Consider the following 24,251-nt stretch of genomic DNA (forward strand, 5'->3'; position numbering starts at 1 on the left):
TGGACGACAACTTTTCCCTCGCATATACGTCGAGTGTGTAAGTAGAGCTCTAATAGCTGCCTCTACTGGTCTTCACTGTCCAATGAACCAAGATTCGTGGAACGTGTGATGGCATTATCTGTCCTTGAGTCGGACGTAAAATTTTTTTGAAGATGTTATTACAATAATAGTTAGTTAGTAAATTGTACATTTGTATATACTAGGCCCTAGGCTCTGCTAAGGACACTGGATCTAAACTGACACTGCCCTAATAAAAATGTAAAAACGCAGCAGAAGACACTACATCGAGATACCTAAGTAGCGACTATTTCTACTCGAAAAGAAGCAAGACCCCTCTCAAAGCTTCGCCTTCTCCTCCTGCTTCTTCTTCTCCCACCCCTTCTGCGTCGCAAAATTCACAATCAAATTCCAAGCAGCAACCCCAAACCCAACCGGTGGCACAACCAGCAACGTCCACGCCCACCATCTCGGACTTGACGCCGCAATACTAGTCATAGCTCCCTTCACGGCAACCTCCAGCTCCGCCTTATCAGCATCATTCCAAACCACCACCCCACGCCCCGTCGTCGTCCCCCGGAACTCCGCCTGTGTCGCTTTCGTCCGCACATCCCCCTGGCTCCGGACCCGGTTCTCTGCATCCTCGGCTGTAAGATGGGCATCACGGGCGCGCAACCGCGCGGTTTGGATCTCAGGATCGTGAACACCGACCACGATCACTGTTCCGCAGATAAGATCCATCCCGCTCTCGAACAGGAGTGGTACATCCAGGACGACTGCCCATTGGCCCCGTAGGTAGTGGTAAATTAGAGCTTTGTAGACTTCCCACCGGACGGCGGGGTGGACGATACCGTTGAGGACTTGTCGGTCGCGTTTGCGCTCTTCCGTGCTACCGAAAACGCGCCGCCCCAGTGCTGGCCGATTCAATGGTTTCCCATTTGGATTTGCGGGCGCATCATCCAGTAATAAGTCTGGTGTGCTAGGACCGAAGTAGTTGACGATTGCTTTGTAGCCTGCGGTGCCGGGTTCGACTACTTTGCGGGCGAGAAGATCGGCATCGATTATGGGGAGGGAATAGGGTGGTGTGGAGAGGATGGATGAGACAGTTGACTTGCCCGTTGCTATTGAGCCGGTGAGCCCGATGATCAACATTTTTCGCTTTAAAGAGGGAAGAAAGAGAAGAGAGAGTAGAGATGTCAAGTAAGAAGTTGAAGTTACGAATGCGGGGAGTAGAATTAGCCTCGGCTCCGCATTAAGCACATCTTTTTTATGTACGTCGCCTACATACTGTTCAATGTATGCAAAGTACGAAGTTATATAGATTCTCCAAATTTCAATCAAGCTGCTTTCGATAACTAATTTGCTATATATTCAATTATATCGTGTTTAGGAAAGTTTTGGCAATCCTAGTTGCGACTGATATCCTCGTGCACTTATAGATGCATCATATAGCACGCCAATTTGAGAGCGCATATGCGCAGACAAAGACACTTAACACAAGGCATTAAAAAGGGAAGTCGGCTTATGATCCATCAATTCAAGTTTCCGGCAATCCATGTGAGGTGTCTTGTGCTTGGCCTTTCCATCCAATCTCCGGCCATCCCTTGGGCAGCGAGGAGAATGGTGGCAGGGCATAGCGATTATCACAGCCACCTTCCCATGGACAGGTCAACTCGCACAGTCCGAACAATTTGCAGTAACATTCCTTCGCATTGGGGCAATGCACGGGGTCCTTTCCAAATATCACTGGAGAAAAAGAATGTCAGCTTTCGATCAGAACCCAAGAGGGTTGTAAGAAAAACACATACTATGCCATGAATATTCCATAATTCGTCCACTCAAGTCATCCTCTAGTGGCGTGTCCGCTAGCCAGGTGCGGAAGCGCTCGTAGTCACTGCGCGGCCGTTCCAGCACCTTAGCGCGGGACACACCAAATTGCGCGCAGCATGACACACCTACCTCCTCCGGAACTGGGATCCCAGGGAATAGTTCCATGAATCCATTCTTGAAGTATTCACCGGCGTGTACGTTGCTGCGATGTGTGTCGGTGTGAGGACGGATTTCGATCGGACATCCGAGGGTCCAAACACATCGTAGGTTGACGTATCCTTGCTCTTGTATGTATGGGATCTGGACGTTTCGGAGCGGTGGAATACCGTCGTAGTATGGGTCATCGTTGTGCCATTGGTAGCGTTTCGAGTGGATGAAGAGCATTGTGTCTGGTAAATTATCGTAATTGTCGATTATGTATCTGGGTTCAATAGCTCGAGTCAGTATGAGGTACGAGAGATAACACACTTTGCATGTTAGATCTAGAACTCACGTCAAATACACCATTGACTCCCGACCTTTGTTTCGTGTCACCGTCAACGGCGCATTTTTGTCATCCACCACGTAGATACTTTTCGTCCAGTCGGGAAAATATTCTGATAGCCATGACGTGTCATCACTCTTCATACTAGCCACGACCATATCCTTGCGTCTCGATACAGCAGGACGAGCCAGCTCGTCTGGTTGTTTTGTTGATCCTTTCTCCGCATAGCTGCTTGTTTCGGTCTTCACGGGGGACTCCGTTGTGGAAAAGAATAAAAGGTACAAGGCGATGACGATGAAAATGGTAAGGAAGATAGCCTTCATTCGACTGCGACGTCGGGGACCTTGAGGCCCACTAGGAGCAAACAACATGTTGATGGGAGGGCACTCTGCCCATATGGTCAAGTCATTGAGGGGGGAGGGAGAAGTTGACGATCAACGGGAAATCAAGGCCCCGGGGGGAGCTCGAGAAATCCAGGGACAAGTAGAATATACTTAGAATAGTAATCAGATACTAATTCATGAAGTATCTGTGTAGGTAGCCGTAATAAATCCCTGCACTTGTCAGAGACATCTGAAGGGTTGACGTGTCGCAAGTTGAAGTTCTCCGCAGCCAAGCTCTTGTCTCCGTACGGAGTACGGGAGTACACCTAATAGCTTAGTAGCTTCATAGCTTCAATCTCACCATTACAACAATTATAACAGCTATAAAAGCTATAAATATATAAAATAAAGCTTATTTAGAAAGTAACCAAGAATAGATATGTTAATATAATAATATAAGATATATAAAATCGGATTAGTATGACCAAACTATATATACATCTCGTAGATGTCCAGGCATACTACCTATTCACATTCACTAATATATCCAAAATACCATTTATGTTCACTAACACTGGGATGCAGCGTCCCCGCATTTCCAGCCTTTGAGCCTACACCTTCAATGACATCAATATCAGACGAGGTCACTGTCACATCGCTATCAACAGTAATCCAGTACTCGGGACTGGCGTGGCTAAACCCAATATGTGAAGGTGGCACCTTAGGCACCAAATCAGATTCATGCGTCACTCGCCAGAGACTGCCCTGGTTCGTGATATATTCAGCCAGAGCCTCATTGCCCACCCGGGGCTGGCCATAGGTGTACTATGATTTGTGAGTATGTATACACTATCATATCAAGGATTGCGAAAAAAAAAAAAAAAAAAAAACAAGGGTACTTACCACGTTCGGTTTATATTTCGCATTTCGAAGTACAGTGCCTCCCAACGTGGCAAGAGCTCCGCCAAAGCTGTGGCCTGTCATGACAAGAGTGTAGCCCGGGTATGTTGTCTGTGCGGCCTCGATCTTGGATGTCAGATCATCCGCGATGACCTCCCAGGATTCCAAGAACCCGCTGTGGGCTTCGCAATCACTGCAGATACTACTGGCATCGGTGAAGCCAAAGTTGAGGTTTGCGATCCAAGTATCTAGTGTGCGGCTACCTCGGAATGAGACGACAAGTAGCTTGTTTGTTTTGTCGACTGCGAGGAAGCCGGCGACATCGCCATAGCTGGATGACCTGATAGGTGTTACTGTGTTAGCCAACGGTTTGTGAACTTGACTTTGAAGTTGGTCTCGTACTCATTAAACTCGTATAGAGTGGTTGTGTCAGCGGACTCCACCAATGGACAGTTGCCGGCCTCGCAAGATACCGCATCGCCGGCTGAGTTGTCATTGTTCATGCAGTATGACGCTGCAGCCCATTGAGAAAATAGGGTCAATTGATCAAGCACACTACTTGACACATCTGTTCGTTGCGTTAGTCTGCTACCGACATGAAGAAAGAGAGAAAAAAAAATGCGAGCGCGCGTATCTATACCTCGAGGGACAGAACGAGAAGGAGCAGCAACTGCCACTGTCGCAAGAGCAGCGATACTCCAAAGCCGGCCGAGACAGAACATTGTGGAGATCTTTGGAGAAAGGCTTTCTCAACGAGTGTGCACACACATCTGAGGCCATGCAGACACGGTTTCCTTATGTATGCTCGGCGAATCCATACAAATCCGTGTGGGTTGTAGATCAAAATCCTTCACATCCTTCACAGATAGCGACATCTTCAAGGAGCGGGGTATAGCGCCCATTCTCTCTCCTAGATTAAATCTTTTCCGGACTCAGCTATATCTCCGGCTTCGTGGCGCATATGCCACACGCATGACCGGTGGAATACCGGTGGGATCGGCATGGAATTCATGTAAGAGTTTAGTTCATCGTTCCTCACCGGGAATGCAACCCCTGGTAACTAATATGTTGAGTGGATGATAGTTAATCTGCATAGTAAGACAGCGGAGTATTCTAGGAGTAAGAAGGAGCGCTTAACTAATTTATACCTTACAGAGTTCATTCAACGGTGATCAACGGTGATCATTTCTCCATGCGGTCTTAGGTTTCCGTGAAGAGAAATATTTTTGGGCTCTTTGCATGTCGAGGAGTTGTTCATGGCTGTTGATGTTGTTGATTGGCTTCGACTTTGGCTATCTTCATCTCATGTTGATTGATCCAGGGCTGATTTTGATTGTCCGAAGAAACCCCACTCATTTTCACTCCGTCAACCTGTCTATGTTGTATATGAATCTTTCAGGGATGAATCTTTCAGGGGCAATATACAACATAAGCAATACACTGTCCCGTTACGCAGAAGTTGGCTATTTGGTTGATCCAACTGCATCTTTTCTCTGTTTTGTTTGGATCACGTGACTAATAACAAGGTAGTTATCTGCCTCTTTCGTCACCTCCAACTCTCAAGTGCACAAAATCATCTTTCTGTCTTTATGCCTCAACAATATCACCCTTTCTTTCTTGTTGTTCACCATGGCTTCTTCCCTGGTTAACCCACAGAAACGTGCTCACCTAAGAGACAAGTACAAGCAAGCAGCGCGATCCATCATCCAAGAGCTCCAGTCTCGGTCCAAGCCTGCCTACACGCACACTGAGCTCGCTCAATTCCGAGTGTCCATCCAATCCATCAACCCGGAGGATCACCGATTCACCGATTCCGAAGCTTGTCTCTTCTCGCCACTCACCAAGGAAGAGCTTAAAACATACAAAATCGACAAAAAAACACTCCCCGAGGACGAGCATCACTACATCACCGAATTCAAGGGCACTTTTCATGACCTCACAGACGAGGTTCCAGAGGATTGCCAGATGTGGGAGAGAGCTGGTCATTCTATTCTATCTTGAGCTCTTCGAGTCAAAGTCCGAGAGGAAGAGTGGGAGATCGAAATCCTCAATGCAGGACCTTTCACATTGGGATTATATCAAGTGATTCACGTTCTATGCTTAATTAATAAGTCGCTAACATAGGCCACTAGGGCCGAGAACTCTTTCTACGAGACTCCAACAGGAATGTTATGCGGTGTTAAATTTGGACATTCAAAGCCTCAGGATCTTCCGAGATGGAACGCCCATTCTACTTGCCAATGGCTTGACGATTTCGAGGATCCGAAGACCACTCGCCCTCACATCAAACTTTTGACTCTCACTGGTGCAAAGGCTAAAGGAAATGAACTACTCCATGGCGAGTTAGCGCCTATTGCAAACGTCCTCTACTGCCGTCTCGAACAGCCAGAATTCGAGGATACCTCACTCTTCCCAGTACTCGTCATCTCGCTCTTTGGGCCAAGGCACGGCCGTCTCCTACAGGCTAAATTCGATAACTCCGGTACCTTGCTTGTCAGATCCTCGCCGATCTACAATTTTATAGACAGCGATGAAAAGATAAATCTTTTCGTTCGCTACAACAATTGCAAACCCCGAGATGGTCCAGAAATCGAGCCTGTTCTAGTTGATGAGTAGTCGCTATCTCCTCGCGTTCAGCATCAGGCCTCGCTCTTCGCACCGAATAACGAAATTATTTTTCCTCAAAAATGATATTTGGCTTCTAGATAAGAAAGGCTTCCCTGGCAATACAAAGACAACTTAATCATATTACGCTATATCCATCCGTACGTAATCGAGCGTTAATGCCCAGGTGCCCAGGTGTTCTAAAGTCTAAGCGTACGATTACAATATTCGCGACTGCGCGAAGATTAGCCGCAAGGTAATCAATCGTAGGCGATCTCAGCGCTGGGTGAAAAGACCACGATTTCCCCTCAAAAGACCACAATCGTGGTCTTCTCGCCGTCACCTCGACTTATTCCGTGCAACATACGGCATTATTAAACATATGTGATCATTAGAAGCGTAAAATTGATTTGACTGGCTGGATCCATTCCATTTGCAATGGGGGTTCTGTGGTGGCTTTTTTCATCTTCTTTCTCTGCCTTGAGGTCTCGAAAAGAATCCCATTATTGGCGAATCCCGTCCTGGATGCTAGTTAGAAACCGTATCTTGTTCATCATCGCTGCCAGTAAGGAACCTTGACACCGGGACACTCGGTGCTCAAGCTCCAAGTAGGCCTGGTCAGCGTTTCGTTGTTCTTGGAATCACTCTCCACTACTGGTGAGATTCGATCCTCATTCCCTCCTCAACACCAGTCATACCGGTGTCTTGTCCGTCATCTGAACCACCATTAGCAAGAACCCTGGTAGGGATAGTGTAGCCAGGAGGCAGCGGGGTGCCAGGAGTCACAGCAACAATGTTGTCGTTCTCATCAACCATCTCGAAGTTGTATCGCGAGAGGAGATGCGGTATAGCAGAAAGTTGAGGGCCATAGCGAGCAGTGTTATCATACAGCTCGAACAGCGGCACAGCGAGAAGTTTCATGTTCTTCGGGACCGAGAGAACCTCTATAAAAAAATTGGGTAATATGTAAGCAATGTTGATTGGAAAGACATCAGGGTTGGGGTAGAACTCACTCTTCTTCGGGAGGCGAATGAAGTACAATTTCTTGCACTCCTTGGGCCGCGTGACATGCCCAGGAAGGAACGGGTACATAAAAGTCTCAAAGTTGGGTCGCCACCATTGTGCAAGTGTGTCGCTAATTTCCCAGTCATCGTTAACACCTTCGCCGGAGAACTGAGATCCTACAGGTGCGAGGCGCTCATTGAGTCGTTTCTTGAAGCCTTCAATTTCATCGTCCTCGTGGTGCAGATAATCGCCTGGCCTAAAGACGCATTAGCCGTGGATTTTGAATCTGCACAAATGAACCACAGAGAACTTACAGCTTAAAGAATGCATTGGCAATCTGCAACATCAGCACATGGGGATGGTTGTGTTCGTGGCACACCAGGATTCCCTCGCAAGTGCGTCGCATTCCATGGAGACCATAGTGTTCTTCGAGTCGCTTTAGCCGTGCCAGAACCGAGGGGTCCTCTTCTGGTTGTGTTTCCTTGGTGCCAAAGGTGTAGTTCGACAGGGGGTACAGGCGGATGGTTTCCGGCTGCTGTGCGGTGAAGTCGTTCGGGACAATGGGCCTAGAAGTTATCGGGTCAGGTCACTCTATTCAAAAATCAAATGTTCAAATGGAGTATTGATCCTAATTACTTACGGAAGTCCACTGACAGGGATATCCTGCGTGGTAGTAGCCATGCTGATAGGATGTTGGTTGTTATTGTGGTCAAATCAGTGTCACGGCAGCTCCAAGCTCCTATATCGCTTATCGCTCATCTGTGCTGACCGCCTTCCAATGTTCGCCTGATGTATAAGGATCAGCACACTGTAACTATACAGTCTTCTACTAACTGACTAGTTAACTATGTAAGTATAACGTTTGGTATTACGTTACAGGGCTAGCAGCCATGAGACTAAGCATGTTTGTATAGAAACTAGAATCTCTACGGCCTTGATGGAGAATGCAGCTCTGTAGAGGTAATATCAAACAGTCGTCGAACAGGGCGTAATTTGTTTGATTATTGTCCATCTCTGGAACGTCACTATATCTTCCAATTGACAAACACCCCAACTCTCGGATTCATGCAACCATCCAGCCTAACACCAGACCAGCCTCCACATGTATAGTATGCCATTTATAACTTGGCATCAAAATCCTCATATTCGCTCAAATCCGTGACGGGAACAGGGCCAGTGCTAACAGGCAAACGTGCCTTAAAAGTCGGGACGTCGGTGATAGCGACAGCTTTTTGAGCCTCGCCATTGCCATTAGCCGCACCCTGAGTGTCACTGCTAGAGTCAAGACCCAGCTCCTTCAACTGAGAACTGAGCTTCTCCCCCAGTGTCTCCAGGACAGGCTCGATCTTCTGCTGTGACAGGCCGTTCTCAGTCGCCAGGAAGTTCTTCACAGCAAATATAACCTGGGACTTGTCTGCCGTTGTCGCGTCAACATCATCGAATGCCGCTGTGAGGCGGGCAGAATCCACGCTGAAGTCAGCCGCTTCGAGGTGCTTCGTAACTACTTCGACAAGGCGTGTTCTCTGTTCGGCCGGTTTGGGTGCTTCAACCTGCGCGCCGGACTGGGCGTTCATGTGAATGGCCAGCTTGGCGCGTGTTGCCGAAGAGGGGTCAATGTATTGCTGGTAGAATGCAACAAGATCCGCCTTGGTCAAGGTGCCCACATTGGCCGCGTCGGTCTCGTGCTGCAGGAAATCAAAGTACTCAGACCCGACATGCGACCAGTACCGGCCAGTCTCAGAGCTTAGGTTCTTAAGTTTCTCCAGGCGCTTGTTCACGACACTGCGCTTGTGACCCTCGAATTCTTCCTCGGGCATCTTCTCGAGGATGGGGCCGAACTCGCGGAGGAAAGTCTCAATGCGCGATTCAAGGTACTGTGCCGTGCGCTCACTTTGGATAATGACCCGGTAGCCCAGGGTGGTGGCGTTGTAGCGTGCGCCACTCCACACCACATATCCGAGCTGTTCCTTGCTGCGCAGCTGGTCGAATGCAGGTTCGTCAGTCAGCTGTGCGAATAACTGAAGCTTCGACCGCAGAACGTCATCGGAGAAGAGTCCAATATAGAGGTAATACTCAATGCAGTGGTTGACGTTGGCCGGGTCTTTAAGAGATCGAGGGTACACATAGTTGGCACCGGGCGGCAGGGTCATGTTGCGGCGCAAGTACCACTGCGACGGAGGCAGAGGGCGGCCTCCCAAGATCTTCTCAATAGCATCCGTCATACGCAGGGCATCTTCCTTGTACAGGTTTCCATGGGCTAGGACTTCGATGTGGGTCTGCTCGAGCAATTGGGGGAAGAAGTTGACCACATCATCGCACTCAACATGCTCCAGCTCCTCAAGATACTGCTCGTTGACCCAGCTGCGCTCGGCAAGGAGATAGCGAGTATAATCTCCAACCTGGTAGTAAGGCTGCTGGTACTCGGCGTTGCGGAATGCCCGCGTCAAGCGTTCTTTGATAATGTGGAAGCGATCCTGGTTGATAACTAGCCCACGCATGGTGTTGAGTACTTTATCCAAAAGAACGGACATCTTGTCGTTGTAACCACTAACGGAAATATCCAAGCCCAAAATGTTCGCCGAGAGATGGTAGTCCAAACCAGCAAGCTCGGCGTCGTAGGAGTATTCATCTAGCGAATCTCGCACCAACTCGCTGTACAGCTTTGTTTTGATGAGATTGGCGGGCGTAGCCCACACCAAAGGATTACGGAGGGTTACCTCGACAGTGGCCTTGGGCACCCAGAAACGGTCATCCTTCTTGAACCACAGGCGCACCCGGTCGTCGTGGCGAATCAGTTTAGGGGTGTTGGCTGGCTCGGCAACCTCCTTCTTTTCCACCGAGAGTCTGGTAGGCACAAACTCGTTCTTGTGAGGCATGTGCACGTTGGAAGTGCGAGTGGCCTCAGTCGACTCGAGAGCCTTCTGAAGACCGCCCAAGATGTCCTGTGGGATCTTCTCGACCTTGTACTCGGTACCATACCACTTCTCCTTCTGGTCCCATGTACCCGGGAACTCCTGGGACACAACGACCAGGCGGAAGTTGTCGGCCCGCAGATAGCTCAGCGCCTTCTTGATCAGGTCAGAGTCAAATCGTCGCAACAAAGACCCGCTCAGCAGCCATTCACTAGGCAGTGACTTTTGCATAACGCTGCTCAAACGGCTGGTGAACCGACTAGCCGGGGTCTTCTGCTTGAAGCGGAAATCGACCTCGGCAAGATTCTTCATCTCGTCGAAGATCCATTGCTCCGGCTCGCGTTGCTTGATCATAGCGATATATTCGAAGATAACGTTTGCGACTTCCTGGTACTGCTTCAGACCCTCGGGGGTCAGGCGAACCGAGATGGTGAAAAATGCCGACCCGGCGCAGACAGGCATGGCACCTGCAGACAGGCCATTGGCCCACCCCTTGGCCTTGAGGTAAGAAAGAACACTGCCCGGGCCCTCATGACCAATGAGATGGCTGATGTACCGGCTAGGCTGAGTGTCATGTAAATCCTCCTCATCAATGAAGGGGAAGTACATATCCATGGATCGAGTATCCATGACCGGCTTCACGAACACCTGGGTGCACATGTCCTTCTCGGTGAAGGGCTGAACATCGTCCCAGCGGTTTTGAGCAAGGTTCTTGTTCTCGATATCAGAAAAGAGCTCAGATACCCACTGCTCCAACGTGTCCAGAGATTCCCGTCCTAGCACAACCAACTTCGCCCGGTTGGCTGAGTAGTGCTTCTCGTAAAACCGGATGAATTCACTGCGGACTTCTAGACCACGTTTCTGTGGATCTTCTTTCAAAGTCTGCAGATTACCGGTCGAGAAGTGGCTGTAAGGGTGTTTAGGGTTCGAGAGTGACTTGTTCAGTTGCATCAAACGCCACAGGTCACTTTGAAGGTTCTTTTTATTTTCCGAATCCACCGCCTGCAGCTCCCGTTCCAGGGTTGACTCTAGGAAAAGCGGAGCGACAAAGAACTGGGCAAACCGATCCAATGCACCATAGAGAGGCGACTTTCCATCTGAGCCATTCCCATTCGCCATGACACCATTGTTATCATTTGTCTCGGCAGGGGTACTGTCTCCACTGGATTTCGGGGCACTGGAGTCACCTGTGGCGGACACTTCGAAGAAGTAGTTCGTTTCGGTGGCGGCTGTGTATGCATTTGACGAACCGGAGTGGGACGCCAGGTACTGGTTGTATGCATTTTCCTTCGGGTACTAAACACCACAGACTCGGTTAGCATTGACCTCGGCTAGGATGATGATGGTAGGTTGTTCATTTACCTTTTTTGTGCCCATGAACAACAGATGTTCTACTGCATGAGCCATTCCTGGCATATCATCTTCATCGGAGAAATTGCCCACATTGACATTCACGGCCGCACTGGCCTTATCAGTGTCCGGGTCATGAACTAGGAGGGCCTCAAGCTTGTTTGGCAAACGAATCACCCGATAAGAACGGTCATCAAGCTCCGGCCTTTCCAAATTCTCTGTAATACGCTCGATTTGAGCCATGATCGGGGGTGTGGCGGTGAAGTTAGAAGTTGAATGGGAGGATGAACGGCGGGTCCAATGCACGGAAGAAAGAATCGGCAAAAGTACGGGCCGTACTGAACGAGAACTGGTCACAGTAATGCGTGACAACAAATCGGGATAAGAGCGGGTTGAGCTGCGAATGAGACCTTTGTGACACAGGTGTGCTGTAGAGGACCTTGGAGACATTCAGTTGCTAAGGGGAGAGAGGCCAATGACGTGACTGATAAGGTCAATGCACTTCGGAATTCCAGGTCAAAAACGAAGACGTGTTTATATATGTGTATGTTGTACCTATATGTACCGGATTTTCCCTGGCGGGTTGGGGATTTTCTTATTTGGACTGCCGCCGCTTCAATGAGGGTGCTCAGATTCAGGCTCTCGGAGTAGATATCTGTCAAGTCAAAGTCCAAGGTTGAATAGATGGTCGAGAGACAGGGTAATTTACCATCAAATCATGTGACAACTGGTATGGGTACACGATACGGTTAGTCATCGATGTCCGCACTGGACAGATCAGTATACAGTCAGCTTTCTATTAGTTCTAGTTCAAGTTATGTTGTAGTTGAGTTAAGATTAATTTAAATACAATGATCAACCTACTACACGCCTAATATGGCTAAACTCATGAAATGGGCCACAAAGGCGTTTCGAAGGCCCCCATCCCCTGCCATGTGTTTTCCCACCAGCGGCTTCGAAACTGTCCGTCCCTCGGAGGTGCAGCAGGTGCTTGACGAGGAACGGTTTGAGCAGTTCAAACAAGGACAATATTACCCTGCTAATATTGGCGACGTGCTTATTTCCAAATACCAGATTATTGGTAAACTTGGTTTTGGGACCACTTCTACTATATGGCTCGCTCGTGATCTTAAGTCCAGGGAGATCTAACTAACTCACTGAAACAATCAGAGGTCATCAATATGTGACACTCAAAATCTACAAGTTTTAAGTGATTTTGGCTCTGCCGTACGAGGAGACGAGAGGAATCACGATGTACAGCCAAATGTTTATAGATTGCCGGAAGTGATGCTGAAGACTTATTAGAGCTACCCGGTTGACATATGGAATGTTGGAGTTATGCTTTGCCTGTTCGCTCTTTACTCTCAATGTCATATACTAACCACTTAGGAATAATAGGTGTGGGATTTGTTTAAGGGGAGACACCTTTTCTATGGAGACGACCATAATAGTAAAGGGTATTCGACCCGGGCACATCTTGCAGAAGTCATGGGTATTCTAGGACCACCTCCTTTGGATATGCTCTAGCGTGGAAAACGAAGCCATGAATTCTTCACCAGTGATGGTAAGTATCCTTTTCTCGCTCAATGCACTTTGCAAAGGCTTACGAAGGCAATCTTATAGGGAGATAAAAGCAAGATATAGAGATTCCGACAGGAGTCAGTTTAGAGCTATCGGAAAAGTTCCTCGAGGGAAGAGATAAGGAGATATTTATAGCCTTTATAAGAGGGATACTTTAGTAGCGGCCTAAAGATAGGAAGACAGCGAAGGAATTACTCTAGGATCCGTGGCTGAATGATTAGTTGGAGTAGCTTGAGTGTTCATTATATTATTATCACCCCAAAATGCACTCCACTAAATGATACAAGGTAGACTAGAGTCTACTCAGACTAGAGTCTACTCATGTCTACCAGAATTGAACTCTTTTTAAAAAACATACTAACGCCATTCCGCATTATCATATTAGCCACATAACATCTCAGAGTCTTAACTAGTCCTATGTCGAAGGTCTTCCTCTTCCCCGTGCTAGTAGAAACTTCCCCCACCCTTATATCGAACTATCACATAAATATAGAGCCAGGGCCTGCGCTTAACACTTGGCTGCACAGAGGTTCAGGTCGATACTAGTGTCCGAGTTGCAGTTCTTAGTCTGGCTGCCACCGGGGTTGACACCGTGCGGCCAGCAGATGTTCGAGCAAGTCGTATCTGTGGGCCGCACGACAATCGTCTTGCCGGAGAATGGGTCACCGAAGACATCGGACAGGTCGTACCAAACTGTGCCTGGGTCCAGAGTGTAGGCAAAGTTGGTCTGAGGGCTGCCGTTGTACAAACCGTCGTCGACGGTGGTGATCTTCAGCGCGATCCCACCGGACGCACTGTCATGGTGCAGTACTTCGGTGTAGCTGCCACCTGCCGGGATGGTTTGCTTCGGGCCAACGCTGCCGCCAACGGACCACAGGTAGACTGGGAAGTCGCACTGGTTGGTCACGATAGCGTTGCCAACGGCGCTGGCAAGAGGTGCCAGAGTGGCAACAGAGGCAATAACTGCAGTAGAGAAGTGCATTTCGTAGGCAGATGGAGTTGGTTTGGTATCAAGTAATGTGAAGTGTGTTAGAGATGATGAGAATATCTCTCTTTGGGTAGGATTCGAGGCCACTTATATAGTTTCTCTGCTGGGGGATTGAACAATAAATTTCCACCCTATATCTAGTCCCTCTTTGATCCGAGTATAGATTCCATTCCCAAAGCAGTGTTGGCAATGGAAAGTATGACGATTTCACTCACTAAATCCAAGACATCTCATCCCAAATCAACCTATTGAAGCTCTGCCCACTGATGCAGCGGTCAGGCCATCCATTATAGGACCAAAAATAGGAACGGTTCGTAGAATTTTACAAAATCCTGACATTTGCACGGTCAAAGAGTTTTCTAAGGTTGATGTTAGTAGAGATACGAGAAATGAAAAGAATCCATGGGCGTAGGAAAAGAATACGATGTCTCAGAACGCTCCGACCCGATCATTGGATGTGTTTACTCATAGGCGAAAGCAAACCATGGTGGATTAACATGACCATTCCGATTATAACTACGGAGTAATCAAGGGTTCTTCCTGCATAACTGTGAAAGTCGCGCTGGGGTTTCTGGTTTCTGGGGTAAAAAGTGAGACATCGTTACATCCCAGGGACAGTATGCAGATCAACGCCACACTGGGACATTAGAAATTAATTATACGATGTAACTATGTAAAACTATGTATCTAGAGAGTCGACTCAAATCAAGTCATACTGGCTTCTTTGTCATGTAGACCGCTAATACCCCGAGCTATGGTTGGTGATGTATCATATCCCAGCAGTAAAGTCACAAATGTCAAATGTCTCAAATCCCAAATTCAAAAACTGTGCTGATATCACTCTTCCAAGGGTGGGGACTTGCATCTGACATCTTGACATCTTCCTTCTAAGATCGAAGAGAGACCATATGTTACTATAATAGGTTCCTAGACCTATTTTTATCTGCGGGGAACGTTGAATATAACCAAAATAGTAACTGGCAAGATAATTTCAGGTCATTACTAGGGTATGAAAAAAAAAGAGAAATTCTTCGATAATAGACAGCATAACTCCCCCTCAACCAGGAATCAGTAAAGAAATCAAGATTCTTCATCTGATTCCTCCTCCACCCGGTCAGCGCGCTCAGAGATCCACTCGTACACTTCCTCCTTATGCTCATCAAGCATCTCGTTCAGATCAAATTTCGGGGAATGAACCAGCTTTCCGTAGCGCTTAGAAGGCCGTCGGTCTTGGATATCCCAAATGCCGTGTGAGTTTGAAACAAACACGATGGAGTTCTGAAATAAGAACAATAGTGTGAGTAAAGATTTATCATTGGCAAATAGTTTGTGGGTGGCTTACCTCGCGGTACCACTTTGATAGCCAGGTCTGTGTGTGAGATGCGATCGCGCGGACTGGGTTCTCAGACACGAAGGAGACCACGCCGTTGACACGCTTGTAAAGGTTTTCTACTCGGTTATTAGCAAAGTTACCCAGCCTGATACCTGGTTGGCCTGAACATACCCCGATTAATCAACAAGTTCGCCACGCCGAGGAAAGCGTTGCCAACACCGAGCAGGAAGATGTCGGTTGCCTGGTTCGCACTTTTGATAACTTGTCAGCCCAATAATAACCAATGTTCTCGGCTGGCCATAGCTTACTCAATGTAGTTGTCCCACAAGTACCCGGCAAGCTCTTCGGTGGCAGACGGGCGGTCCTCGTCATCTGCCTCATATCGACCCACAGCCTAAAAGCCATTCAAATTAGTTCATGGCCCGTACAAAGAAGTGCACAGCTAGACTTACCCCTTCCCGAGATACGTGCTTGGGAACATTGACATCGATCACCGCATAGCCCTTATCCACGATCCATTTGACATACTCCGTGAGCGAATCAGCCTTGTGTTCTGTTAGCAGGCAATCTCAATTAATCATCTCGGATCACGTACCATCCAAACATTGTGCGCTTCCAACTTATTGGTCACGGGATGAGGCTGTCCCACAACCTCAGGTCTACATATTGTTAGCTATACATTTCGCGGTGTATTATCGAACACTTACGGATCGTGGAAGATGACAATAAGCGGCACACTTTCGTGATAGTTTTTGCTGCCAGATGGTAAGTCCTAGCTTAGAATATCGAGATCCAGTGGTGCAACCTACCTTGCAAGAACTTGTTTGTCAAATGACTTAGAAATAGCGGTGCGGTAAATGTGCAGCGGAGTGAGCTTGCAGCTTTCATACAGCTGGTTCGACTGGTGAACCCGGAGGATATCTAGGTAATTCATCAGTTCTGTCGAGTGGGAATAATCTATCATTCTTACCGTGAAGACGGTTCGCGTAGATCGGGTGAGTAGATGTCTTGGGGTAAAGGTGGCTCCAATAACGGGATTGGATGCTCCTCACCCGGCGGACCGTAGCGACTGCAGAGTCAGTCGGAGAGCTGCTAAGCAAACGGTCCGGAGGCTCCCCCATAAGGGTCTTGGTCACAGCCAGGGCCGACTTCGAGATAGACTTGAAGTTGTACCCACCCTGTTTCAAGGTCAGATCAAGCAAGCAACAATTTAAAGAGACAATCTACCTACCTCCAAGCAAACAGCGACCTTTCCATTGGCCAAAGTCATGAGCAAGTGGGTCATTTGGGCATAGCAAGCTGGCGAGACAAAGCAGCCACCCAGTACATCACCAGCGGCAGCATCAAACCCAGCAGCGACTGTCATGGTCAATAAATCTGTACCAAATAAAGAGACCGGGGTTATTCTCACCAATCACCAAATCGGGATTGAATTCCTGGGCGATGGGCATCACCACTTCCTGGAAGGCGAACATGTAGTCACCATCGCCCATACCCTGAGTGGGCCATGGAATGTTGACATTTCTAAGAAGGATGAGAACTTAGTCATTTCGTACGCTTCGAGACAAACTCACTTTCCGACTCCGGCGCTTGAGCCACAGTGATCCCAATCTCCTGCAGGGCCTCCAGGGTAGAAGCCACCGTCCTGGTAGACATGCAGGGAAATGTAAAGAACATTAGGGTCGTCGTAAAATGCTTTCTGGATGCCGTTGCCTATGATACGTGAGCTTGGATTATTTCCAAATATCGTGCTGAGGGTTAAGCGTACCATGGTGAACATCCCTAGTACAAGTCAGTATTACTGTAGTGGCCGAATGGTGATGTGGGGGGTACTGACCAGTCAAGAATCATAATCTTCCGGCACGCGTCTCCTAGTCTATTTTGACAAACGCGTGCTGCAACACACACATTATTAAATAGACAGAATCCCATCGCGGCATCATCCTCAGCATGGTGACCGGGTGGACGAATGACGGCTATGGCATTTCTCACCTGACGCTGGGCGACGGCCAAGCACGTCTCGATTGCGCCTCCAGTAGACAAAATGGCCGAAGCAAAGGTCAGATTATTAAAATAGATGGAGTCGCGATCTTTCTCCAATTGAATAAGCACCTCGTTGGACATATCTATTCATTGAGTCAGCGAGTCAATCAAGGTCGACTTTTCCGGTGGTGAAAATAACACACCTGTCGTGCTTCGAACAAATGCATAGTGGGCATCTTTATGAATGAGGGTAACTTCCTCCTCGGTTGCGTCACGGGCGTGGATCCGTTGCAAGGTATGGGGCGCCAAAGGTCTAGACGATTCTGGGTCGTCAACGAGACCGGCACGACATAGCTCCTTGTAAATGTAGTAGATGCGTCTGGGATCCTCTGGGTGGACGTCGCTCTGTGGACGAACCTCGCAGTGGTAGCGCATGCGATGATCATAACAAAGTCCTGTGGCAAGCGAGGCCAATGGGAGGCCCGATTTAGCCATGACTTCGTCGTCAGACCAGTCAGAGTCAGCCTCGACTAGGCTATCACGTTTTAACTGTTCGGCAGCAGAACTATCACCGTCACTCGTCTTAGTCAAACGTTCAGGCGGGGCCATTCCAGTGGAGGCGATGGTCTCGCGAGGTTGAGACTGCTCAGAGCCGGGTGACAGTGACGTGGGAATCGATTGGGGGAGGGAAGGAGCAAGACTTGGGGTGGGGTGATTGCTGAGATGTGTGGGAAGCGGGACTCCAGTGAAAGATGGGTTTGCAGTCAAGGTGGAAAGGGTGTGGGAATCACCCATAACTGTATCCCCGTCCTCCTCCATCACGAAAGGGGAAGCCACGGGAAGCCCTATGATTTAATTCAAACTTGGCTCTTATTGGTTCATTACCAAGCACTACCACAGAAGATGTTTTAAGCTTGTGTGGCAATCTTAGATCTGAACATCGGACTAATGGTGATTCGGTTGATGCTTCTGGTCCACGCCGTCGAATGCACCTTGGATAACAATGTTTGAAATAGACCAATCGGTCAAAAGTTCCAGCTGTTGGCCAATGATTTGACGTTCACCAAGGATTACAGGATGTCTCAGGGTGTGATGTAATTTGTCCAAGCATCCGGTGGTATACAATCGTCTCCTGCCGTAGATTGGACTGACTCTTGCAATTCACCTGCAGTGTAATGAAGCAAGAGTGACCTTCAAATGAATAATTTCCAAAGAGAAATTCAATCCAGACTTTTATGTAGCGGGTAGAAATGAAAAACAGAATAGCCAAGTCCACTGAGTGACAATGGAAATGGGTCAATGTGCATGTTGGATCCCTTTTGGGCCAGTCTTTCTTATTGCCAGACATTATTATACTCACCGCTAACCTGACCGCCACTAGGAATGGATTGGCGTGATGCATTATAATTGGCGGTGAGCATTTAACATGTGTTTTGACTTATCGACCTCTGCGGTTTAGAGGGCTTATAACTAGTTCATATCTTGACAGGTTTTCAAAGTACAAGGTAGGATGAACTGTTTGATTGTCAGACTGAAGTAACTTATGGATAATAATTGGCCACAGACTGTGGAAGCTGATAAAAAGCACCACATGTATGTATGACATGTGGTGTACCTACATATGCAGGTGGATATATGTAGTTCCTTTGGAGACATAGTTAGTTACAGTATACACCCTCAAGTCTTTCAATCAGCAACATGCAAAATCTTAATTTTGGCAAGTATGAAAATAACTTAGATATTAATACATTGGCTGTACATGGAGATAGAGGTTAAGTCATTCTACCCCGGAGGATATATAGCCTACGGCAAATTGGTGGAAAAGATGAATTGGAAATGGTTTGTTTCATTAAATGACGTTATCATCTTGTTTTTGTCAACAAGGCGGAGCCCTTATGCACCCATATTTGTAGGTTGTGCGACAAGGTACCCAGCACCTTACAGAACACTTCTGACCCCAGGACGCTGTCCTGATTCCTACTGGGAATCGACACCGGCAATGTAGGAGATGAGGTCAACAACACGGCGGGAGTAACCCCACTCGTTGTCGTACCAGGAGACAAGCTTGATGAAGTTGGCGTTAAGGGCGATACCAGCGGCGGCATCGAAGATGGAGGAGCGCTCATCACCGTTAAGATCGGTGGAGACAATCTGGTCCTCGGTGTAGCCAAGGATACCTAAAATAGTTTGTCAGTATGTTGAGTAGTGAACATGGTTGAAAAAATAAAAAAATAAAAGTAACTCACCCTTGAGCTCGCCGTTCTCGGAAGCGGCCTTGATGACGGCCTTGATCTCCTCGTAGGAAGCACCCTTCTCGATGCGGCAGGTAAGGTCGACAACGGAGACGTTAGCGGTGGGGACACGCATGGCCATACCGGTGAGCTTGCCGTTGAGCTCGGGGATAACCTTGCCGACAGCCTTGGCGGCACCGGTGGAGGAGGGGATAATGTTCTGGGCCGCAGTACGGCCACCACGCCAGTCCTTGGAGGAAGGAGCATCGACGGTCTTCTGGGTAGCGGTGTAGGAGTGGACGGTGGTCATGAGACCCTCAATGATGCCGAAGTTGTCGTTGATGACCTTGGCGAGAGGAGCCAAGCAGTTGGTGGTGCAAGAGGCGTTGGAGAGAACGTTGACATCCTTGGTGTAAGACTTGTTGTTGACACCCATGACGAACATGGGGGCATCGGCGGAGGGAGCGGAGATGATGACCTTCTTGGCACCACCCTTCAAGTGAGCAGAGGCCTTCTCCTGAGTGGTGAAGACACCGGTGGACTCGACAATGTAGGCGGCACCGGCCTTGCCCCAGGGGATGGCAGCGGGGTCACGCTCGGTGAAGAAGGTGACCTTCTTGCCGTTGACGATGAGACCGTCCTCAACGTGCTTGATCTCACCCTTGAACTGACCGTGGGTGGAGTCATACTTGAGCATGTAGGCCTATTGTCACAGATGGGAGGTTAATACTAGGCTATAAGGAAGCACTTGTTGATTTGGAAAGAAACATACAGCGTAGTGGGTCTCAATGAAGGGGTCGTTGACAGCGACAACCTCAACATCGGGGTTGTTGATACTAGAAGTATGGGTTAGAATGCTTCTCTCTCTCTTCTTCTTCTTCTTCTTCTTCTTCTTCTTTCAGTGTGCAACTTACGCATTGCGGAAGACCTATTGACGTTGTTAGTATCTGAAGCAGAAAATTGACGATGAAGAGAATAACTTACAATGCGGCCAATACGACCGAAACCGTTGATACCGACTTGGACAACCATGATTGCGGTTTACTAGAAGTTATTAGCTTGTGTAGAGTGATAGATGATAAGAGGATTACCAACTTACTGTAATAGTGAAGTAATTGATGAAAGGGGGAGAATTGGGATGGAGAAGAAAAGAGAAGAAGAAAAAAAAGAGATCTGGGGGAGGGGGAGGATTAATGAATGGATGACTGACGCAATGGACAGATCACCCCTCACCGAAGAGACGGACGGGGACTGTCCTCTCATAGTAACCCAGTTACTCTGTACAAACATATCAGACACATCAGACCGAACTAGATTTCCCGACTGTTGCCGCTTGTACATTTGCCCAGCAACGCATTTCCGGTTTCATACACCGGGGAAATCAGGAAGAGTCACGATATTGGGGCCTTCCTCTGCCCCTCGGTAGCTCCCGTCTACCAATAGGAATCCAACAAACCCCAATTGTTCTTCGGGTTGTTACTATCCTTCGCTATCCTTCGGAGCTTTCTCTTGAATATTCTGCCTATTCGGTGTCTACTCGGCTACAACAGAGATGATCACGATAATCTTAGGTACCGAATTGAAAATGATTCCCGAGGTGGTTGAGTAAAGGAACTATGACGCTGTAGTTTTTGGAGGGGCAATGGATGAGGGGCAAAACAGACCAGTATATGGGAGGTATGTGCAGTACAGAAAATCATCCAGTTAAACTGATAGAATTAATAGAATTAATATAAAATCATTATTTTATATTTCTTTAACCTTCCAACTACAAACATTGTTGTACATAAAATGTGGTATTCCTCCACTTATGCGGGCCAACTGTGTTGTTCAAACCCCTGCGGTGGACGGATTGAGTATGGTGATATAACTTGGTGGCTCCCGCCCTCAAAGGAGTCACCGGTATCTCAACAACATGGGACCACGGGATCTCGCAGATTTTTTATTTTGATTTTACTCTGTTGTGGAAATTATTTCGAAGATTGGAGCTTTGGGGGGGGTTTAAACTACTGGGGTCCCCGATATTCCAACCTTGGAAGCCCGAGAGGATTGCATTATCAATCCTTTTGTTTTTCTTCTTCTCTTTCACCTCAAATGACATTCATGGACCTCACTGATAATACCTGAGCTAGGTTTATCCTATGAGACCTTTCATCAGGCCATATCAAACATGCATCTCGGAGCCGACATATCAGTGGTGCAACTCCAGAGAGGTGCCATGACTAAACGTCCTTTTTGGTATAGGGGTTAGATCATACAATATAGGGGAAATGGCATGACCAGAGGGAATTCATACTGATTAACAATATAGTCCAGACCTTACCCAGAAAGGACGATCTGGACTTGGTAGGATTGAATTATGGATTATGGTACAATGAGGAGAAATGAACAGCGTGCTATCATTCCAAATCGGCCACCGACAACCCTTAGGGGAAATCAATTGATGGCCGAGAGCAACCCAGCATTTGAATTTATTCCTCCTTGACACCACCACGCCAGTTCTTCTCGGCAGCCTCAATGGAGGCCTTGTCACTCTTGGGTCCACCCTGGGACATGAAGCCACCGGCGGCCTTGAAGGGACGAGCGAGATCACCAGTAGCGGGCTTGCCGAAGACGTGGATCTTGGCCAGGTTGGACTCGAAGGCGCCCTTGAGGGGGATCATCGACTGGATGAGGAGGGGGTTGGTGTACTGGAAGTACAGGTGCATTACACCCATCATGCCGACTCCCATAAGCTGGCTGCGGAGTAACTGGCGCAGCTGAGCCTTGTCGTAGTCCATGTTGGTGGTGGTCACGGGCTTGGGCTCCTCGGTGCTACCCATCGCGGCGGGCTCAACATACTTGAGGGTGGTCATGTCTATAGGATAATCGCATTTAGTTTTTGGCCATTGTGGGGAGAGCACGCGATCGACATACCCTTCTTTTGATTAATCTTAAACTGGGTGTATAGGTGGACAGCCAGGATGAGGACATTGGACAAGATGTAGCATCCGCGCACCAACATCAAGACCTGAGGATCCTCAAAGGGAACCTTCTTGGCCAGTTGCATCATCACCAAGATGATGGCGAGGTTGGTACTGTGCGACCATTGTCAGTTTCTGTAAACGATAGAGTTTGTATTTAAGTCATGAAATTATTCATCAAGCATACATTTGAGGAGACACCATCTTGCCGGATACTGTTCGATATGGAGAAATCGTTGAGTATGGGGGATTATAACGCGAACAAAACTTGAAAGTCGCGGGCCACCTGGCATTTCTGGAAGGTCAGGGATCCGGAAGAAATGATATTCCGGCGCTATCTATTCGCCATCTGGTCGCCTGAGGCGTTAGGGTTTGTCGCCTGATTTATGAGGAGAGAAAGGTCATGTGACCTTCCCCCGCTGGTCATAGCTGGGAACTGTGATGGTCCAGCTTCAAACCAGACCAGATTATTGTGCAAAAGGTCAGCAACCATCACATCAGTGGACTTACATTTTAACTTGGAGTTGCACAATGGTATGGATTATGGCAACTACAGGTGTTTCATATATGAATCCTAGCCATATATGCCGGAAGCATCCATTCCCTCGCAGTTAGCTGAAGCCTCACTGTGCTTCCGTCATGGTCTCCTCGCATGCCACAGCTAACCATGGCTTCTGTCTATTTTTTTTTTTTTTTTTCAGAAGGAGAAAGGAACCAAAAGAAATTGTTAACCTCTACAGCAACTAATTTCTAGATGATTTCAATGGCCCTACAGATGGCCATATATACAGGCAAGAACCGCAACGCTGTGAGAAAGGACGCTTCCATTTTGGGACTAGCGCCAAGTGTCTTTTTGGCACACCCGGCGCCAGGCACATTCTGACTTCTCCATCCATCAACAACGCGCGTATCTTCCGCAGTCTGAATCGTCTCCACATCCACACCACTGCCAAATCGTCTTGATTTCTGCTTCTATCTGCTATACCTATCTCTGCGACCGTCTTCGCACATTTATTTCGCAATGCCTGGCGGAAAGGGAAAGTCTATCGGTGGAAAGGGCGGAAAGGGTGATGCTGCGGGGAAGGCCCAAAAGTCTCACAGCGCAAAGGCTGGTCTGCAGGTTAGTGGGATTATGACTTGTCTCATTGCTGGTTTAGGAATCGTCTCGTCCGGGAGTGGTCATGCGATACGAGCGATGAGTTACTCGATGCAAACTGCCCCTCGAAGACGCGTCGACTCGGTCCCTCGCTGCGGGTCGATAAGGGGCATTTTCTTTTGATATCTATGGAACTCATACTATATCGCATACCCTCTCTCGACCATGTTTTCCTCTAATCGCCAGCTGTCTAATATGACGCGACTGCTAACACAAAATTTACCCTCCAGTTCCCCTGCGGTCGTGTCAAGCGTTTCTTGAAGAACAACACTCAGAACAAGATGCGTGTCGGTGCTAAGGGTATGCTATGTCGCTTCAACTGATCTCTCAAACCCGTCGCTAACACTTTTCCTCCTATAGCCGCCGTCTACGTTACCGCTGTTCTTGAGTACCTCACTGCTGAAGTTCTCGAACTGGCAGGTAACGCCGCCAAGGACCTTAAGGTCAAGCGTATCACGCCTCGCCATCTCCAGCTCGCCATCCGTGGTGATGAAGAATTGGACACCCTTATCCGGGCAACTATCGCCTTCGGTGGTGTCCTGCCCCGCATCAACCGTGCACTGCTCCTGAAGGTTGAGCAAAAGAAGAAGGGTGGCAAGATCGAGCTCTGA

At 48.2% G+C, this 24,251-nt stretch overlaps 11 protein-coding genes across 11 annotated transcripts; 3 read left to right on the forward strand and 8 right to left on the reverse strand.

The window, feature by feature from the left end:
- Positions 1 to 336: 336 nt before the first annotated feature.
- On the reverse strand, positions 337 to 1,149 carry N7516_001871 (putative dephospho-CoA kinase; the record flags this gene model as incomplete). The annotated part of the gene is made up of 1 exon (XM_057214591.1): positions 337 to 1,149. One exon carries the CDS (start codon positions 1,147 to 1,149, stop codon positions 337 to 339), a length of 813 nt encoding a protein of 270 aa, XP_057076474.1.
- A 385-nt stretch (positions 1,150 to 1,534) lies between these two features.
- Positions 1,535 to 4,256, reverse strand: N7516_001872 (Lipase class 3; the record flags this gene model as incomplete). Its single annotated transcript, XM_057214592.1, has 7 exons — positions 1,535 to 1,743; positions 1,806 to 2,248; positions 2,321 to 2,665; positions 3,191 to 3,459; positions 3,538 to 3,874; positions 3,937 to 4,102; positions 4,175 to 4,256. 7 exons carry the CDS (start codon positions 4,254 to 4,256, stop codon positions 1,535 to 1,537), a joined length of 1,851 nt encoding a protein of 616 aa, XP_057076475.1.
- Positions 4,257 to 5,163: 907 nt separating this feature from the next.
- N7516_001873 (uncharacterized protein) lies at positions 5,164 to 6,150 on the forward strand (the record flags this gene model as incomplete). Its single annotated transcript, XM_057214593.1, has 3 exons — positions 5,164 to 5,515; positions 5,537 to 5,616; positions 5,659 to 6,150. The coding sequence occupies 3 exons, from the start codon at positions 5,164 to 5,166 to the stop codon at positions 6,148 to 6,150; spliced, it is 924 nt and encodes a 307-aa protein (XP_057076476.1).
- A 639-nt stretch (positions 6,151 to 6,789) lies between these two features.
- N7516_001874 (cleavage and polyadenylation specificity factor subunit 5) lies at positions 6,790 to 7,824 on the reverse strand (the record flags this gene model as incomplete). The annotated part of the gene is made up of 4 exons (XM_057214594.1): positions 6,790 to 7,082; positions 7,152 to 7,399; positions 7,458 to 7,709; positions 7,784 to 7,824. 4 exons carry the CDS (start codon positions 7,822 to 7,824, stop codon positions 6,790 to 6,792), a joined length of 834 nt encoding a protein of 277 aa, XP_057076477.1.
- A 437-nt stretch (positions 7,825 to 8,261) lies between these two features.
- Positions 8,262 to 11,648, reverse strand: N7516_001875 (uncharacterized protein; the record flags this gene model as incomplete). Its single annotated transcript, XM_057214595.1, has 2 exons — positions 8,262 to 11,351; positions 11,418 to 11,648. 2 exons carry the CDS (start codon positions 11,646 to 11,648, stop codon positions 8,262 to 8,264), a joined length of 3,321 nt encoding a protein of 1,106 aa, XP_057076478.1.
- Positions 11,649 to 12,281: 633 nt separating this feature from the next.
- On the forward strand, positions 12,282 to 12,710 carry N7516_001876 (protein kinase domain protein; the record flags this gene model as incomplete). The annotated part of the gene is made up of 2 exons (XM_057214596.1): positions 12,282 to 12,538; positions 12,578 to 12,710. The coding sequence occupies 2 exons, from the start codon at positions 12,282 to 12,284 to the stop codon at positions 12,708 to 12,710; spliced, it is 390 nt and encodes a 129-aa protein (XP_057076479.1).
- A 784-nt stretch (positions 12,711 to 13,494) lies between these two features.
- N7516_001877 (putative BYS1 domain protein) lies at positions 13,495 to 13,968 on the reverse strand (the record flags this gene model as incomplete). Its single annotated transcript, XM_057214597.1, has 1 exon — positions 13,495 to 13,968. One exon carries the CDS (start codon positions 13,966 to 13,968, stop codon positions 13,495 to 13,497), a length of 474 nt encoding a protein of 157 aa, XP_057076480.1.
- Positions 13,969 to 15,054: 1,086 nt separating this feature from the next.
- Positions 15,055 to 18,109, reverse strand: hdaA (histone deacetylase hdaA; the record flags this gene model as incomplete). The annotated part of the gene is made up of 15 exons (XM_057214598.1): positions 15,055 to 15,252; positions 15,317 to 15,423; positions 15,479 to 15,558; positions 15,616 to 15,701; positions 15,760 to 15,852; positions 15,903 to 15,966; positions 16,015 to 16,062; positions 16,117 to 16,228; positions 16,278 to 16,485; positions 16,539 to 16,666; positions 16,719 to 16,831; positions 16,882 to 17,020; positions 17,076 to 17,089; positions 17,145 to 17,433; positions 17,494 to 18,109. The coding sequence occupies 15 exons, from the start codon at positions 18,107 to 18,109 to the stop codon at positions 15,055 to 15,057; spliced, it is 2,295 nt and encodes a 764-aa protein (XP_057076481.1).
- A 1,158-nt stretch (positions 18,110 to 19,267) lies between these two features.
- Positions 19,268 to 20,553, reverse strand: gpdA (glyceraldehyde 3-phosphate dehydrogenase GpdA; the record flags this gene model as incomplete). Its single annotated transcript, XM_057214599.1, has 5 exons — positions 19,268 to 19,467; positions 19,537 to 20,224; positions 20,294 to 20,357; positions 20,436 to 20,449; positions 20,506 to 20,553. The coding sequence occupies 5 exons, from the start codon at positions 20,551 to 20,553 to the stop codon at positions 19,268 to 19,270; spliced, it is 1,014 nt and encodes a 337-aa protein (XP_057076482.1).
- Positions 20,554 to 21,956: 1,403 nt separating this feature from the next.
- On the reverse strand, positions 21,957 to 22,818 carry N7516_001880 (PHO88 family protein). The gene is made up of 3 exons (XM_057214600.1): positions 22,672 to 22,818; positions 22,438 to 22,598; positions 21,957 to 22,378 (listed from the first exon to the last, which is right to left on the reverse strand). Exons 1-3 carry the CDS (start codon positions 22,686 to 22,688, stop codon positions 21,993 to 21,995), a joined length of 564 nt encoding a protein of 187 aa, XP_057076483.1. The 5' UTR covers positions 22,689 to 22,818; the 3' UTR covers positions 21,957 to 21,992.
- Positions 22,819 to 23,505: 687 nt separating this feature from the next.
- Positions 23,506 to 24,251, forward strand: htz1 (histone H2AZ; the record flags this gene model as incomplete). The annotated part of the gene is made up of 3 exons (XM_057214601.1): positions 23,506 to 23,604; positions 23,871 to 23,940; positions 24,001 to 24,251. The coding sequence occupies 3 exons, from the start codon at positions 23,506 to 23,508 to the stop codon at positions 24,249 to 24,251; spliced, it is 420 nt and encodes a 139-aa protein (XP_057076484.1).

The sequence above is a fragment of the Penicillium verrucosum genome, assembly GCF_028828655.1.
Source record: "Penicillium verrucosum strain IBT 35672 chromosome Unknown utg000001l_segment0_segment0, whole genome shotgun sequence".
Classification (NCBI taxonomy): Eukaryota; Fungi; Ascomycota; class Eurotiomycetes; order Eurotiales; family Aspergillaceae; genus Penicillium; species Penicillium verrucosum.